This window comes from Passer domesticus, chromosome 5, assembly GCF_036417665.1.
Source record: "Passer domesticus isolate bPasDom1 chromosome 5, bPasDom1.hap1, whole genome shotgun sequence".
NCBI classification, from domain to species: Eukaryota; Metazoa; Chordata; class Aves; order Passeriformes; family Passeridae; genus Passer; species Passer domesticus.
This window is the reverse complement of record NC_087478.1, coordinates 31,083,359-31,097,838: the sequence shown is the minus strand read 5'-3', so window position 1 is coordinate 31,097,838 and position 14,480 is coordinate 31,083,359. Positions and strand designations below refer to the sequence as shown.

At 39.7% G+C, this 14,480-nt stretch overlaps 1 protein-coding gene across 1 annotated transcript in view; it reads left to right on the top strand.

Moving 5' to 3' along the window:
* PPM1H (protein phosphatase, Mg2+/Mn2+ dependent 1H) overlaps positions 1–14,480 on the top strand; it is a 131,605-nt gene that overhangs the window by 44,269 nt on the left and 72,856 nt on the right. The window contains exon 2 of the mRNA XM_064422545.1: positions 13,591–13,759. Within this exon, the coding sequence (XP_064278615.1) occupies positions 13,591–13,759 (169 nt within the window). The remainder of the gene's footprint in view (positions 1–13,590; positions 13,760–14,480) is intronic.

Sequence of the window (14,480 nt, the reverse complement as noted above, 5' to 3'; positions counted from 1 at the left end):
CAGTGAAGTTGTTGTATGCATATATAGATGGGAAAGATGGCGTATTTATTGCTTAATCCTCTGGCCTCCCACTGATGTCTTTATGGCAGAAATGCATTTTATGTTCAATGGCTAGTTATGGTCTAAAAAGTCCAGTAAATCCAGAAGACTGGGCAAAGTTTCATGCATGTGGAAATAAGAGGATTAAGCAATTTTAGTAACTTTTTTTTTGCTGTAATTGAAAAAAACATGCCTTCTTAAGCAGAAATACTGCTTGCAAAACAACAACAACAAAAAAGCGACATGTAATTTTCCTTCAGCATCCAGCTTCCTGGAAAAGCCTCTTCCCTTCATAAAAAGAAAAAGAAGTTTCAACCAGAATAACTTTCACAAGAAGGGAAGGAATCACACACAGAGACACATATTTATCTAACCTCAAGTGATAAAATATGGTTAACTGGGACTGGAGCAGCCATTGAGGTTGGAGCAGCCACCACGTGCACTAGAACACCATGGAGCAGGAAGTGGACCATTCTTTTGGCATTTCCTTGGAGGTGTCTGGTAGAGTAGTGTTCCTTTAAAAAATGTTCAGTAAAGTACGTAAATAGCTCTGCTTGCTGCCTGCTGTTGGCTCCAAAATGCTGCCTAGGAGTTCTGACACATCAGGAACAGAACAGCTGGGCTAAGGCCATTCTGAAGATGCTTCAGAAAATGGTTTTTGTTTTGTTCCAGTTTACCTGAATGGAACCAGATCATAAGGACTATGGGCTGTCAGATTGGCAAGTTGGAAGGTTGGCATCCTTCTTTTCTGTTGGCACCACCATCCTCCAGTGGGTAGGGGAGCAGAAAGGCATAGTTGCTGCTATTGTCTACTGCAGACTGGTTTCTTCACAGACCTAAATGGGCAACTTAATCACTCCTGAATGTGTAATGCTGCTCTGGAGGAGGTCAGTCAGTGTGCCTTCACTCCGGTGCCCTTCTTTCCCTTGTTTCATCCTGGGAGGCCATGCAATTTTTAATTTATGTGTTAACAAAGAGAGGTGTGTAAGAGCAGGTAATGTTTCAGGAGACCCCTTTGCCCCTGCTGCAACCACTCTCCATTCTGTGGAAGAACCTATTTCTTCTGTTCAGAAACACATTACTCCAAATCACTTCTCTGTAAGACTGAATTTTGTGCTTACTGATATTGTCAACATTTCAGAGGAATAGGATTTTTTTGCTTGCTTTTTTTTTTTCTTTCTCTTCCCAGTAGGGGAAGACTCCTCTGTGTTTCAGATCTTTCTTTTCTAATTGCTGTGCTGATGACTCCTGTATTCTGTGGGGCATTTTATTTCAATGCTCTGAGATTGCATTTCTTAATCTTTGCATAGTAAATAAAATGTGTCCTAATCAAATAAGTTTATCCCTGTTTAAATCAGACATATGTGTGTGTGTGTGTGTGTGTGTGTGTATGCAAGTTTCCAAAGCATAAAGGAAGTATGATGCTTTAATTGGTTCAGGAAATACTAATTTTGTACAGTAGGTGGTGTGATTGTATTTTGTGACTATTTGAGTCTTTGGAGTAAAGAATCTGCTTTTTCTCAAGTGAAGAATTACCCCTACCCTTGAAACACACACTCTGGTGAGAAAATATTGGTATTCTGAGCAGATTGATGGGTAAAGAGAAGGAAAATTATATTGATGTCAGTTAAAAGTGTGGGACAGCCTGTGCACTGCTTTGAAGATCGTGCACCAGCCCTTTTTGGCTTTGCCCTTTTTTTGGCTGTTGGTTTTTTGAGGTTTTTTTTTGTGGGTTTTTGGTTTTTTTTGGTGGCAGTTTAACAGCCATCACTTAATGCTGCTGGAGGTGTTTTGTCCTTGGCAAATGATTTGCAAATCCTTTGCTGCCACTTGTTGATCATTTTGAATTGAGAGCAGATTAATGATTGTTTGTCTGTTGACAGTGTTGGCCTCTTAATAAGAGCTGTCCAGCTTTCTGTGCCTATCTAAATATCCTGTGCTCAATGACTCCAAAAATAGGTAGGTGGTACAGTAGGTATGTAGGTAGGTTTAATATCTAAATATAGCTATAATAATCTCTATCTTTGTCTTCTTTTCAGTCACTAGAAGAAATTGGTGGATAGATTTCTATGTGTGTGGAGTGTGGACTGAGATAAGTCTATGTTGGCGTCCGTTTCAGTATTAATTTCTGACATCTTCCTCCTTCAGAAGAGGATAAATTCTTTTTATGAAAAAGTCTCTGAGCTTGTCTTCAGTTGTGGGTTGGGCTTTTTCCCTGTTATGCTAGAGAATATGCAGTTCTCAGCCCCTTTCCGAGCTGCCAGCTTTTTGTTCCACTGAAGTTACTTCTGGCTCCAGTCCCAGTATTTGTGGGGAACAATAGATCCTATTTTAGCCTATACAGATTTAATTGCTGTGAATAAGATTGACAATTATCTTCTTTTGAGTCTGAAAATCCCACCAGCTGTTTCAGATGCATTTAAATAGTTACACCACGCTAAACTCACATATTGCATCAGGAGCTACAATGCCTTTATGTCCTTGGCCTTTATTTTAAAAGTAATTTTTGCTGCATTTATTTCTGTTTCTTCTGCTTTGCTTTAAACCCTAATTCTCTGCCTTGGGTGGCTTTATTAGTCATACCAAAGGACATACATATAAAAGATGCATTTTGAGGAAGATGCATTTCAAATTGCAAAAGAACTTATTGAAAGAGAAGTTGATGGCCTTTTTTGTTTTTTGTGGGGAGTTTGCTTGGTTTTTTGTTTGTTTGGGGATTTTTGTTTGTTTGTTTGTATGTTTGCTTTGCTCCCTCCACCCCCATAAGCTCAGGCATGTAAGTGGGAATCATCTGACCGCGTGCTGACAACCTGCTGTGTCAGTGTCTAGGCTCAGCTTTGTCACCCGCGAAGAGGAAGACATGTTTCATGCTATGTAAACAACTAAAATAGGTCAGATGAATCATGCACCCAGATGTCTTCTTTCTCTTTAGCTAATCACCCAGACTTAATAAGCAGACTTAGCTGTCTGCACCGTAGACATCTGACTAGATCTTACCTCTGGGGACCACACTTGTCACAACAGTCGCGTGTGGGTGACTAGACACATGTAGACGTGCAAGAAGATTAAAAGTACTTGCCTTCTTGATGCAGAGCCAACGCCAAGGTGAAGGTGCTCTGGGTTCATCTTCTCGAAACCAATGACAAACTTGAGTGGATTTTCCCAAAAAAGAGATGTATCAGTATTTGGTGTTCACAGTTACATACTGCTGAACTGGGGTGCACAATCTCTTTCTCATTTCTTGCTTCCGAGGCTCCTAAGATTCATAGCTTCATAGCTTTCTTTTTCAGAAATGTTAGATGGGACATCTCCTCCCTATTATCTGCTATTTCTACCTTCATGTTTTCTCTTCAGTCTTGTAATGGAAATATATTTATTTTGATTTTTTAGAAAAGATCCTTTCATTACACAGGTGTCCCTGTAGCACAGGGGTAGCACACTGGCATATGAAGGTGGAGATTGCTTATATTGGGAAAGCCAAGAGAGGGGATACTTGAAGTTTGCCTTTCACCCTTTACCCGAGAAGTTGTTAATTGCTAATTTTGCAGGTTATTCAGGTGCTGAATTCTGTGGATTTTTTTTTCAGTCTGAACACATTGTTTAATATTTATTTATAATCTTGACTAGGGGTGTATAAATTCAAACTTCCAGTTTCTCTGTTTGCCTTCGTGCATATTTCACATTTGTGCAGCTTATAATTTCTGGAAGCAAGTTGTTCCTTGGTGTAACAGGATGCAGGGACACGTAATATTTATTATTTCCTGATACATATTTTTACAGATCTTGACACAGTTTTAATTTCCCAGTGGTCTGAGAGGCATGTAGAAGTTTACATGGAGGTTGCAGTTCTGATGTTGACTTTGTTCTTATTGAGACCTCTCTTCAACTGTATGTGCCTTTGGTCACCCTGTGCAAGATCTACCCCATCAGGGTTGCTTAAATTTGTGCCAGGCTATGCCATCTCCTCTAGGCCTCTTTGGGCACAAGTGATTCTCCTTAGAGCTTACTGCTTGCTGTAGCCCTGCTTACTGTGTTTGTGCTGAGTATTTGCCAGTCTGTACGCTTTCCAGTGTGCCTGTTGCATGTACAAGTGAAAACTTGGATTGAGGCTTTTTAGGTGCTTGTGCTATTGACTTTGGAAAGAGTAAGGTTTGTAGTGGAGGCAGATTGCACAGCACAAGTAGAAGAGATGACTGAGATGACTGATGAGGAGAAGCATGACTTTTCAGACTTCACAGGGTGTCAGTGAGCTATTCCTGCTGAGGGCCAGTTCCTGTGCACACATCAGGTAAGACAGGCCTCTTGCTTTGTGCTTTGCTCCCTCTGCATTCCCATATGCACAAGGTCCTGGACAACCTGTTTGAGGTGACTCTGCTTGAGCAGGGGGTTTGGATCAGATGACCTCCAGAGGGCACTTCCTAGCCCAGCTATTATGTGATTCTCTGATTTTGCACCTTCCAAAACTTCTTAACCTTCTTAAGCCTCCTCTGCTCCTGGGTGAGAAGGCATCTCTTCATCCCACTCCCTGCAAGGACAGAAGGAGCCTTTGGGGAAAATTTACCCTGAGATTGTGGCATACCATGTTAACAGGTGTTGTGCAGACCCCAGAGCTTCAGTACCTTCCCTCTGGATAAAGGGAGCAGATGGGGCTGGAAGGGACACCCTTGTCTCCAAGCAGTGTGCATACACACACACACAGAGCCAGGTACTCATTTGCTCACTGCTATTTGCCTCCTCTTGGGAAGAAATTCTGCATTTGGCTGTCAGTCTTCTTTTACTGGCACTGATTTTGCCAGGGTTTCTATGTTGACTTTCACTCTAAATTAACATTGCACCTGGAAATTTTCATCTGTGATGGCTGAACAACTGGGCAAAGACATTAAGCACTTTGACCTATATTATATGAAGAATAAACATTTTCAATTGCGTGATATTTAACTGAATTTTGTATAATTTGTGTGAGAATTACCACAGGTTTTTCTTTAGAAGTGTTTGTGTGTATGTATGTGTATATAAATTATATGTTAAAGTACTGCAGAATTTTCTTAATCCTGTTTTGCTTTAATTACTGTGACTTTTTTATACTTTAAATTTAGGAAAGCCTAACTTTGGAATTGATTGTTAGCCCCAAGAGAAATACATGAATGATCACTACAAATGTTTTGATGAATCATGGTCTATCAAGATTAAGGCAGTTGCCATTTTTCTGTAATCTTTTATTTCAGGCTCAGGGTTGCTGACATTTCATTGGTTTGCATTTAGGTTCTATTTTAACAGCTTTAAAGATGAGGTCTATGAATGCAATTCTAGTAACAGAGGTTTTGAGGTACATTTCTATGGCAAAGAGTCACTGGAGTGTCTTTTGCACGTGGCCCCTTCCTGCACGTCTGCCAGCTAATGTTCTCCCAAAGGAAAAGTGATGGATGTAAAACTCCAGCAGCAGGGTGTATTTTTTCTTTAATTATTAAAAATTACCAGCATATGAGTGGCTCTGAATTAATTTCCTGCTTGTGCTAATAAAGCTGTACATAATGTTTTCTCTCTTTTCTTTTTCCTCCCCCTTGTCTTGCATATGTGTGCTTTCATACACACATTCCATACAAATTTCAATAATGACTTTTGAGAATAAATTAGCAGATTGTTTTCTTTCAGGTTGTGGGGGCTTCAAGTACCTGCTGCAGTAGAGGGATATTGTGAAAAAGGCATTAGTGTATGTGGAAATGTGTACCTTCTTTGTCACACTTGCAGAGATTATCTTGGGGCTAAATTCAGTTGACAGCTGTATAAAAGGGATTAGTACTGTCGCCGCTCATCTCTTGGGGTTAACTTTCACACATGCTAAATACAAGAGATAATTTTTTTTAAAGTTTGGACCAGTTATGCATAAGCTATTTATCTTGATTTCTCTTAACCCTGAAGCTGCGACTGCAGTCTACAGCATCAGTCTAAAGATGTGGGATTTACTGCATTACTTTAAGCACATAATTTGCTTCACTGTAAGCATAAGGAGAACTTTTATTTGCATATAATTGGCATTCCTCTAAGGAAGAGAGTGTTTATTTTAGATGTGCTTTTAAAAGTAGAACTTTGGGAAGGAAACTGGGGAGGAGGGGGAAGTAGTCTTTTGTTTTCTTCATGCATCTTTGTCATGTGCATCCACTCATTTAAAATTCTAAAAGAAATAAAACTATGAGGTCAATTCAAATTGAGTTTTTGGCTGTGGTTTGGTGTAGTAGTAATAGTGGTGAGCTTGTAGACAGAGTGAATATTTCTGAAACCCGGATGCCCCTTGCTGTAGCAATTAGGGGCAGGTTGCTTTTCCTTACCTTTTCATAATTTTAACTAGAGTGATTTCTGTATTTGTCACATAACTCTGTGGGGACAACTGAACCTCATGCAGCCATTCTATCAGATGTGTCTCAGCTGTGTGTCCTTATGTGGATGTCATGGTCAAGACTTTATTCAGCCTCGCATGCAGAAGGGGGTGTACAGCTCATGGGAGCTAACATGGAAGTGGCTGTTTTTCCTTTGCATTAGAGGGAAAGGAATGGCAGAACTTTGCTTCCCATCTTGAATGTGAGCTCTAGGATAGATGCAAAGATGATTCTCATCTAGAAGCAGCTCATAACCAGTATCCAATGATGTGTTTCTTGGTGTGCAGTCCAAAATGAAGTACTGCTCATCAGTGAACTTCCAGGATCACCCCTAAAGGCTGTGACAGTGAAATCACATGTGATAAAATGATTGTGAACAAAATAAAAAAGATACTGTCAGGGTGTGATTTCTTTAGATTGAACCAGGTGCCTCAATTTCAAGAGCTGTCAGTCCTAATGTGCAAAGTCACAGGTACTATTCATACATGGCTAATGAGACATGATAAAGGATATTCCTACAGAAAGTGTCCATTTCTTTTCACTACTATTTGGGGTTTTTTCATGCTTTCTGCTTCAATTTGAAGCTGAAAACTTATCACACCAGCCAAAGCTGGTGAGCATTATCAACAACATAATAATGTTATAACGTAATAACATAATGAGGTGACATAATGTTATAAGGTAATAATATAAGGCAAGATGTAGTAGCAACAAAAATCTAAAAAAATCTAATAATGCATAAAAATCACAGAGTTTTTGTGCAAATATATTTGTCTGGAGGCTGACTTCACTAGATTGAATGTGCCCTATTCATATAAGAAGCATAACTTGTAGAACTTTCAAGACAACTTCCTCCTGAATATCATGGAAATAAGTTCAGGTCCATTTTCCCCAGATTAACAGGATTTGAGAATTTAACTGTTGGAGAGAAGAAGAAAAAGGTCCAAGTACCTTATTGGAAACTGGACTAGAAGGACAGTGGTCAACACAAAGTTATTTATTTTCATTGTCTTCTGGGTCTCTTGTTTTTATTTCAGCAAGTGTTGAACAGCCAGGAAAATTTGCTTTAAATATGGATGATGAGCAGTCTGACCTAGCATTCTTTTCAACTTCACTGTCCTTTGCGGGAAATAAATGGTGTTTCTCTTAGAATGTCAAATTACTCTTTTGCAACCTCTTCTTACCCCATTGTGATGTACAGAAGGAGTGAGGAAGAAGAATATGTCAAGTAGTATTGCCAGCTATGGCTGAGACTGCTCAGCTCTGAGGTGAGATCATGCTTAACCATCTTTGTATCCCACTGGTGTGGCTCAGCATCTGCTTGGGGCTCACTGTCCCTTGGTTTTCTTCTGCAATACCTGCATACTAATTATCAAAAAGAGCTGCCTCTCCCTGTGTAGTGGTCACAGAGCTTGCACATTCCTGCAATGACCTACAGCTGCTTTGTTCCTTGTAGTCACTTAGTATTTGATATTTAATAGTAGTCACTTAGTATTTCATAGTATTTTTTTGAAAGGGTAGCTGGATGGTGTAATGCACTGTAGCATTTTGGAAAGTCCATGCAAATAACATCAGAGTGGACTTTCCTTCCAAGATGTCATTGACTTCAGCTCAAAGACAAGGTGTGTTACCAGGTTATGATCATTTACATTGAACTTGTGGTAAATTTCCAGCATAAATGCTATTCTACTTTTATACTTTGCCTATTTTAATCCCATCTTTAGTTCTTGTTAGCTTGATGGGTGTCATAGCTTCTAGATGGGCCTCAAAGTGAACTTGGCCTAGTATACCAGTGTAATTGCTGGTAGGAGAAACCATATTTTCACAGCACATTATCACATGGCTAAATATTCACTTCTTCCTTGGTTAATAAAATGAAAGTTTTATTTAGCCCCATGGATTTAGAGAACTGATTCAGGTCTGGCTTCAGTTTCTGCCTGCAGTGGACAATACTAGTGAGTGCTTTGGTTTTGATGTGCACAGAGTGCCAGTTACAGTAATGAATGAAAGGAACTGTTTAGGCTGCTTGAAAAGCTGCCTTTCATCTGAGGGAGGAGGTGAACAGCTAGAAGGAGATCTCTTTCAAATTGATTCCCAGTGCAGAAATAAATCTCATGTGGGTGAAAGGGAGGAAACAGACACCTACCTGGAAATCTAAGACTGTAAGTGAGATGTCACAGAAAAAAGCAGCGGCATCCACTCACATGCTTGTCCCTTAAGGGGAAAAAAAAAAAAGGTGGGAGGGGGAAGTAAAGCCAGCAACAGTTTTGTGGAAGTTTTTTTTATGGTATCGTTAATCATCACTCTAAGACCGTTGAAATTATAACACAAAACTGTTAAGACTGTATTGTGTGTTGTCTGTATGTATAGTATTAATTTATCTGGATTACTTCTGTGTTGTTAGTTGGGTTGGATGCAAGCTGGTGTCATGCTGTTGTGGTGTGTATGTGCCACAGCTGGAAAGAGGAGAGGCTGGCTGTAGCTCCTGTGAGTGGGGGAGAGAAGGGCTTTGTGCTTCTTGCTGAATTGATTCATTCAGTCACAACAAATACAGGTGTCCACTGCTAGTCTGTACACCAAGAGGAGGGTAGAATTTAAAATTGCAGTGTACAACAAGTTGCCTATGGATATATCCTTTTATTTCTAGCTCTTTTTTTCTTGCTAACCCTTAGGAGATTTTGCATTTTTATGGGATTAATATTTGTGGAGCAAATAAGCACAGGTTCCCCAAGTACAAACATCTTTCAGGGCACGTTACAAGCAATGTTCCTTCACTGCAGCTCATAGACTTTGAAGCTTCTGTTGTGGGCTATATTTTGCTCCAAGTAGGTAAGGCATTAGGGCTACAGCACAACTTGGAATTTTGGCTACTCACAATTTAATGTAATATCAAAGAGCATGGTACACAAAGGAATAAAACACCCGAAGAGTATAGACTGGTATTGATGAAAAAAAAAATAGGGGTGAATAGAAATGCTTAATAAGACTGAAGCTTTTATTTTTGGTTTATGTTTGCTTTATTTTTGGTTTGTGTTTGGTTTGGATTGTTTTGGGTTTGTTTTTTTTTAACTATCAAAGCCTGTTTTCAATGTGTTTACCGGGCCTGTTTTGGTTCTCTTAAGATAAACTTCAGATTTTGCAGAGATCGCGGCACAGAACTTTGAGCTCTGCTGTTGAGAGAAGAATAGAAGCACAGTGTGACCTGCATTTCCTTCTAGTCAGATGGGCTTTGGGGTCTCGTGAGATACTGAGAGAATCCTAATTGTGAGCCAAACAAACTAGCTGGCCCCTATGTGGTGGATTTGCTTTTAGCTGAGAACATGTTTAAGATTAAGACTCATGAAACACTGAAGTGCCCATCAAGATTTGATGCAGGTACTTCAACAGTGACCGAATCCCGCCAACTGACTATGCAGGTTCAGGAGGCTCCTGTTTGGAAAGCGGGATGGGTTTTACTAGCACCATTATACCTCAAACTAAACTTTAGGATTATTTATTTATTACTGAGAAATGTGTTTGACACAGTACAGACAACGAATTCTGTAAAAGGAGGGGCTTCTGCTCTAGATGCATTATTTGGCTGAATGTTGCAAAAGATTGGATAGGAGATACATCAGTATTGGGGGAGAGGAGGGCAAGAATGGAAAGGAGTTGATCATCAATAGGTCTAATCAGTGTCCTGAGAAATTTGGAGAGAGAACAAAAAGAGGAATTCACTTGAAAATGTGTGTTTAAGTAAGCTAGAGAATTATGTAAGCCTCACTTTTCTTTTAATTAATTTTTAACTATTTTTTCTCTGCATTATTATTAATATTGATGATAAAATGAAATTGAAATTATTGGAGCTGTTTAATCTCATTTTGTTCACTTTACTGGTGAAAAACTTATATTTTAAGGTAGACAGAAAAAATTACATGGGGGCAGTCTTTGGAAGCTGAGGTATTTCATCAGTGGAAGGAGGGGCAGATTTTCTGTAAAAAATTCCAGAGGTCTTAATTAAGAGTTACCTTTTGGTGATATGAATATCTTGTTAGTTCTGCTTTGTTATTTGTATAAGCAGCTTAGATGTGATTTTTGTTCTGATAAGTTGCAGTGTGGGAGAGCAGAGAGGAAAGACAACAGTGAAATCAGCATTGGAAAGCTGGTTGAAAGAATCGCCTGGAGGAGGGATTTGGGAAACTGCAGAAAGAAAAGGATTTCAAAAGTCAGCAAAGACAGAGCTGTTTGAAGTTGAGTAGAAGCTGTTTGAAGCTGAGTAGATGTTACCAGCTTCTGTGCTTGGCATCAGGCACCAGCACATAGCTCAAGATTTGAAATTAAAAATCATAGGGCTTCACTGCAGCAGTTTTCCAGGATTTGCCTATGAGGTGGGATGTGAGAATAGAAGAGTGCCTGTGTCAGGAGAGGAGCAGCTTTTGGTATCCAGACCCTGTATTACCTGGGAGGATCCATAAGAACCATTTTGACATTGTGATAAATTCAGGAATTCACAAGGAATAAAATACACTTAATCCTCTGATGAAGAAAGAAAAACTGGAATTGTGGGAGATATAGTTGATTTCTTGGATTAAATGTATTGTTCAAAGCCCATTCCTCCCTCCCCAATACACTGGCACCCTAACTCCCATGTCTACTCAGTATTCAGTCTTGCCAGGTTCCTTTTGATCATATCCTTTTCTAGCAAGGTGCTTGGTACACAATTTCAACTCCAGGTGTTTTGTGATAGTTGATTGTCAAGCCAGTCTCTTGGGTCACTTTGTTCTCATAATCTTTCTAATGTATTCCGTGCATTGAAAAATTTCCTTTGTAAGAGCCTTAAAAAATGATAATCTTGTGCATAACTTGACATGACATTAAACATCAGAACATCGTCCACCATACAAGTCCATCACGAAGCCCAGGGCAAGTCCATGAGTTCAGTGATTTTCATAAGGGACAATAAGCAGCAGGAAAGCAGCGGTGTTTGTAAGGTGTAACTTTTGTCTCTTCCTTGTCTTCTGTGTCTTTTTAAAAATGGGATTGAAAACAGCAGCATCAGTAGGGAGGCTAGTCAGCTAAAGTAAATATTTATTAGTTCTTGATGTGATAAAGCTACAATTTCTCTGTTGGTGCAGTATTTTAATTGTGCTTGTAGCATTTCAAACTGAACAGGTCTTGATCAGCTGATTTAAATGCTTTGGGGTTATGATTTTGTCATGTGTGTTGTGTGTTCCATCCTCACCCCCAGACACTTTTCCCCTGTTTTTGAATATATGCTTCTACTTTTTTCTGATGTCAAGAAAATGAGAGTTTTCAGACTTGGAAGCATCTTACTGCATCTCAGTATTTGATCTGCAATTGCCCAAAGGTTAAGCACTACAGGGGATGAGTGGTTAAACTGCTCACAAGTGCCGTGCAACTAATTGCTCCTTCATCTCTGCTCTCTGTGTGTTTTGCAATATAATTTTATCCACAATTAGTGTTTATTTACAAGACATGCAAACGAATGGTGGTACTGTGCATACAGATAGACTGCAATGTGTAGCGTTTAGCACTGGAAGGAAACTTCCCATTTCTGAAAGCAGTTAACCATTGTGGGCGTACATTTTCTTTTTAATAAAGACTTTTTTCTTTTCAGAGGCAGGAGTACTCATTTGCATGTCAAAGCATCATACTGCTCCTTGAAAGGGAAAAAAAATGTATTACCTCTAAGCAAGGCTGATAGACTTGAGATTTCAGCAAAGCAGGCAAGCTGGGATTCCCTGCAAGCCTTCTTTTGAGTTTTTGTTTTCTTTTCATTTCAATAACCTTTAGCAAGTATTTTCCCCTTTTGTAAAGTTTTACTGTAATGAAAACCTTAGAGATCAGGAATGTCTTGAACTTGCCACCATGATCATGATGTGCCTTCAAGCTGTTTTAGTTTCTGGGGAGGCAGCAGTTATTTCTAAAGACATGGTGTGCCTCATGTGAAGCTCGGTGCTTATCCGGTAGTGGAAATACTATCTCTGAGTATCAGTCAACTTGTTGACCCCAGCCTCGCAGTGGAGTGGGTGGACAGTGTTTGTGGAAGAAGACATGCTTCCATCAAATCACCTTTTCTTGGCTTGGTTGGAACAAGACATCATCCTGTCTTGCATGGGTCTTCCCTGTGTGAACCCAGTACTGTCAACTGATGCAAAATTGGTCAGTTTGTGATGAGATTCTCATGTAGAAAGTGGAAAATATGTTTGGGCTTGACTGTTCTGAAATTGATGATAGTAACCACAGTATTCTGGAAGACACAGGCTTCTGATTAAGGTTTTAAAAACTTGGTGGAATAGCTGTTTATTTCAGCCTTATCACTGATCAAAGGAAGGAAGCTGTGGTACAAGTCTCAGGATACCTTTGGCTGTTAAAAGCTTGTACTGAGCTCTTAGTGCTGGGTTTTGCATGCCTGCAGCTCTTAGTGCAAATCTTCTGTTTTCTACAGGGCAGGTGGGACACATGGTTTGAGGTAGGCTTCTAGGGGCAGGGGGTTATGTTGTGCAGTGCTAGAGGGATGTATTTAGTATGCGTCACTGTGGTACAAGCAGGCTTGACTTACCTGTCAGAGACAATGTCTTTCCCTTGTATGTCTGTCACAGCATTTCTAATATATGCCGTTTGAACAGACTGCCTTTAGCAGTAACAGCTTTGTAGATTTATAGCAGGTATTTTGTTTGTGCAAAGACTTGGAACTTGACAGAATGCACACTCTTAGCCAGAAGATTCATTATTTACAGCAGAGATGCTGACAGGTAGAAAAGAAAATGGAGGTCTCATGTTTCAGCTGGGAGGCATATGTGTTACCAACTTCATCCATAAAGTAATCTCTTCTAAAAAGAAGTGTGGGGTGCCTAGGGGTGAAATATGCTCATGGCACCATTGGTTCTTATTCACATTGTTCTGTGGAAAATGCTCATTGTGTCATGTGTAAGTGTATAGAAATAAAAAGTATGCCTGTGTGTATGTTTGTATCTCTGGAAGGCAGTCAGGTATTTTAATTCAGTCAGTGATTGCAACACTGCTGGACTCTGGTTCCGTACCTCTAGAGTCACATTGCAAGATACAGATGGGGGCTTCTGTGCTTTGCTAATCACTGTTCTCTTTTTTTTGGTTTTTTTTTTGTTTTTTTTTTTTGTTTGTTTGTTTGTTTTTTTTGTTTTGTTTTTTTTCTTAGGGTAATAAATGCAGGGAAGAGCACGCACAATGAAGATCAAGCCAGCTGTGAAGTCCTCTTTGTCAAGAAGAAAGCTGGAGGAAGTAATTCTACACCAAACAAGAACTCCTCAACAAAACGGAGGTCATCGCTGCCCAATGGAGAAGGTCTCCAGCTGAAAGACAATTCAGTAAGTAAATTTCTGTATCTTGTCAGTGGAGAAATTCAAAATAATATAAAAGGGTGTAAGAATATGGCAGTAAAAGGTGCTTTCCGAATATTTAGTATCTTTTCAGTTACCTCTTACTGATTATCTCTGCTTAAATGCAGAACATTTCACTATATTTTTCTTAGCTCTACTACGTAAATTTTTTGTATTGAAAAATGCTCCTTGCATCTAAGATATTTTAGTTTAAAGATGGGCAAGAGGATGCTCCTGGATTTTTCTTTTTGTTTCATTTCTGAAATGTTGAGAAATTTGAAGATGAGAAAAGGGCTGGAGCACATCCTCTATGAAGACAGGCTGTGAGTTGGGGCTGTTTGGCCTGAAGGGAGGCCTCCAGAGAGTCCTTAGTCTGGCCATCCACTACTAAAGGGAAGAGGAGAGGGGCTTTCTCAAGGACCTGTAGTGACAGGAGAAGGAGTAAGGACTTGAGACTAATAGAGGATTTAGATTAATATTAGGCAGAAATTCTTCACTGTGAGGGTGGTGAGGCACTGGAACAGGTTGCCCAGAGATGTTTGGCCAGGTTGGATGAGACTTTGAGCAGCCTGATCTAGTGGAAGGTGTTCCTGCCCATGACAGAGGGGTTGGAACCAGATCATCTTTAAGGTCTCTTTCATCCTAAATCATTCTGTGGTTCTGTAATTTACACAGATGCCCAAGGTGCCACAAAAACACAGGTCAACCT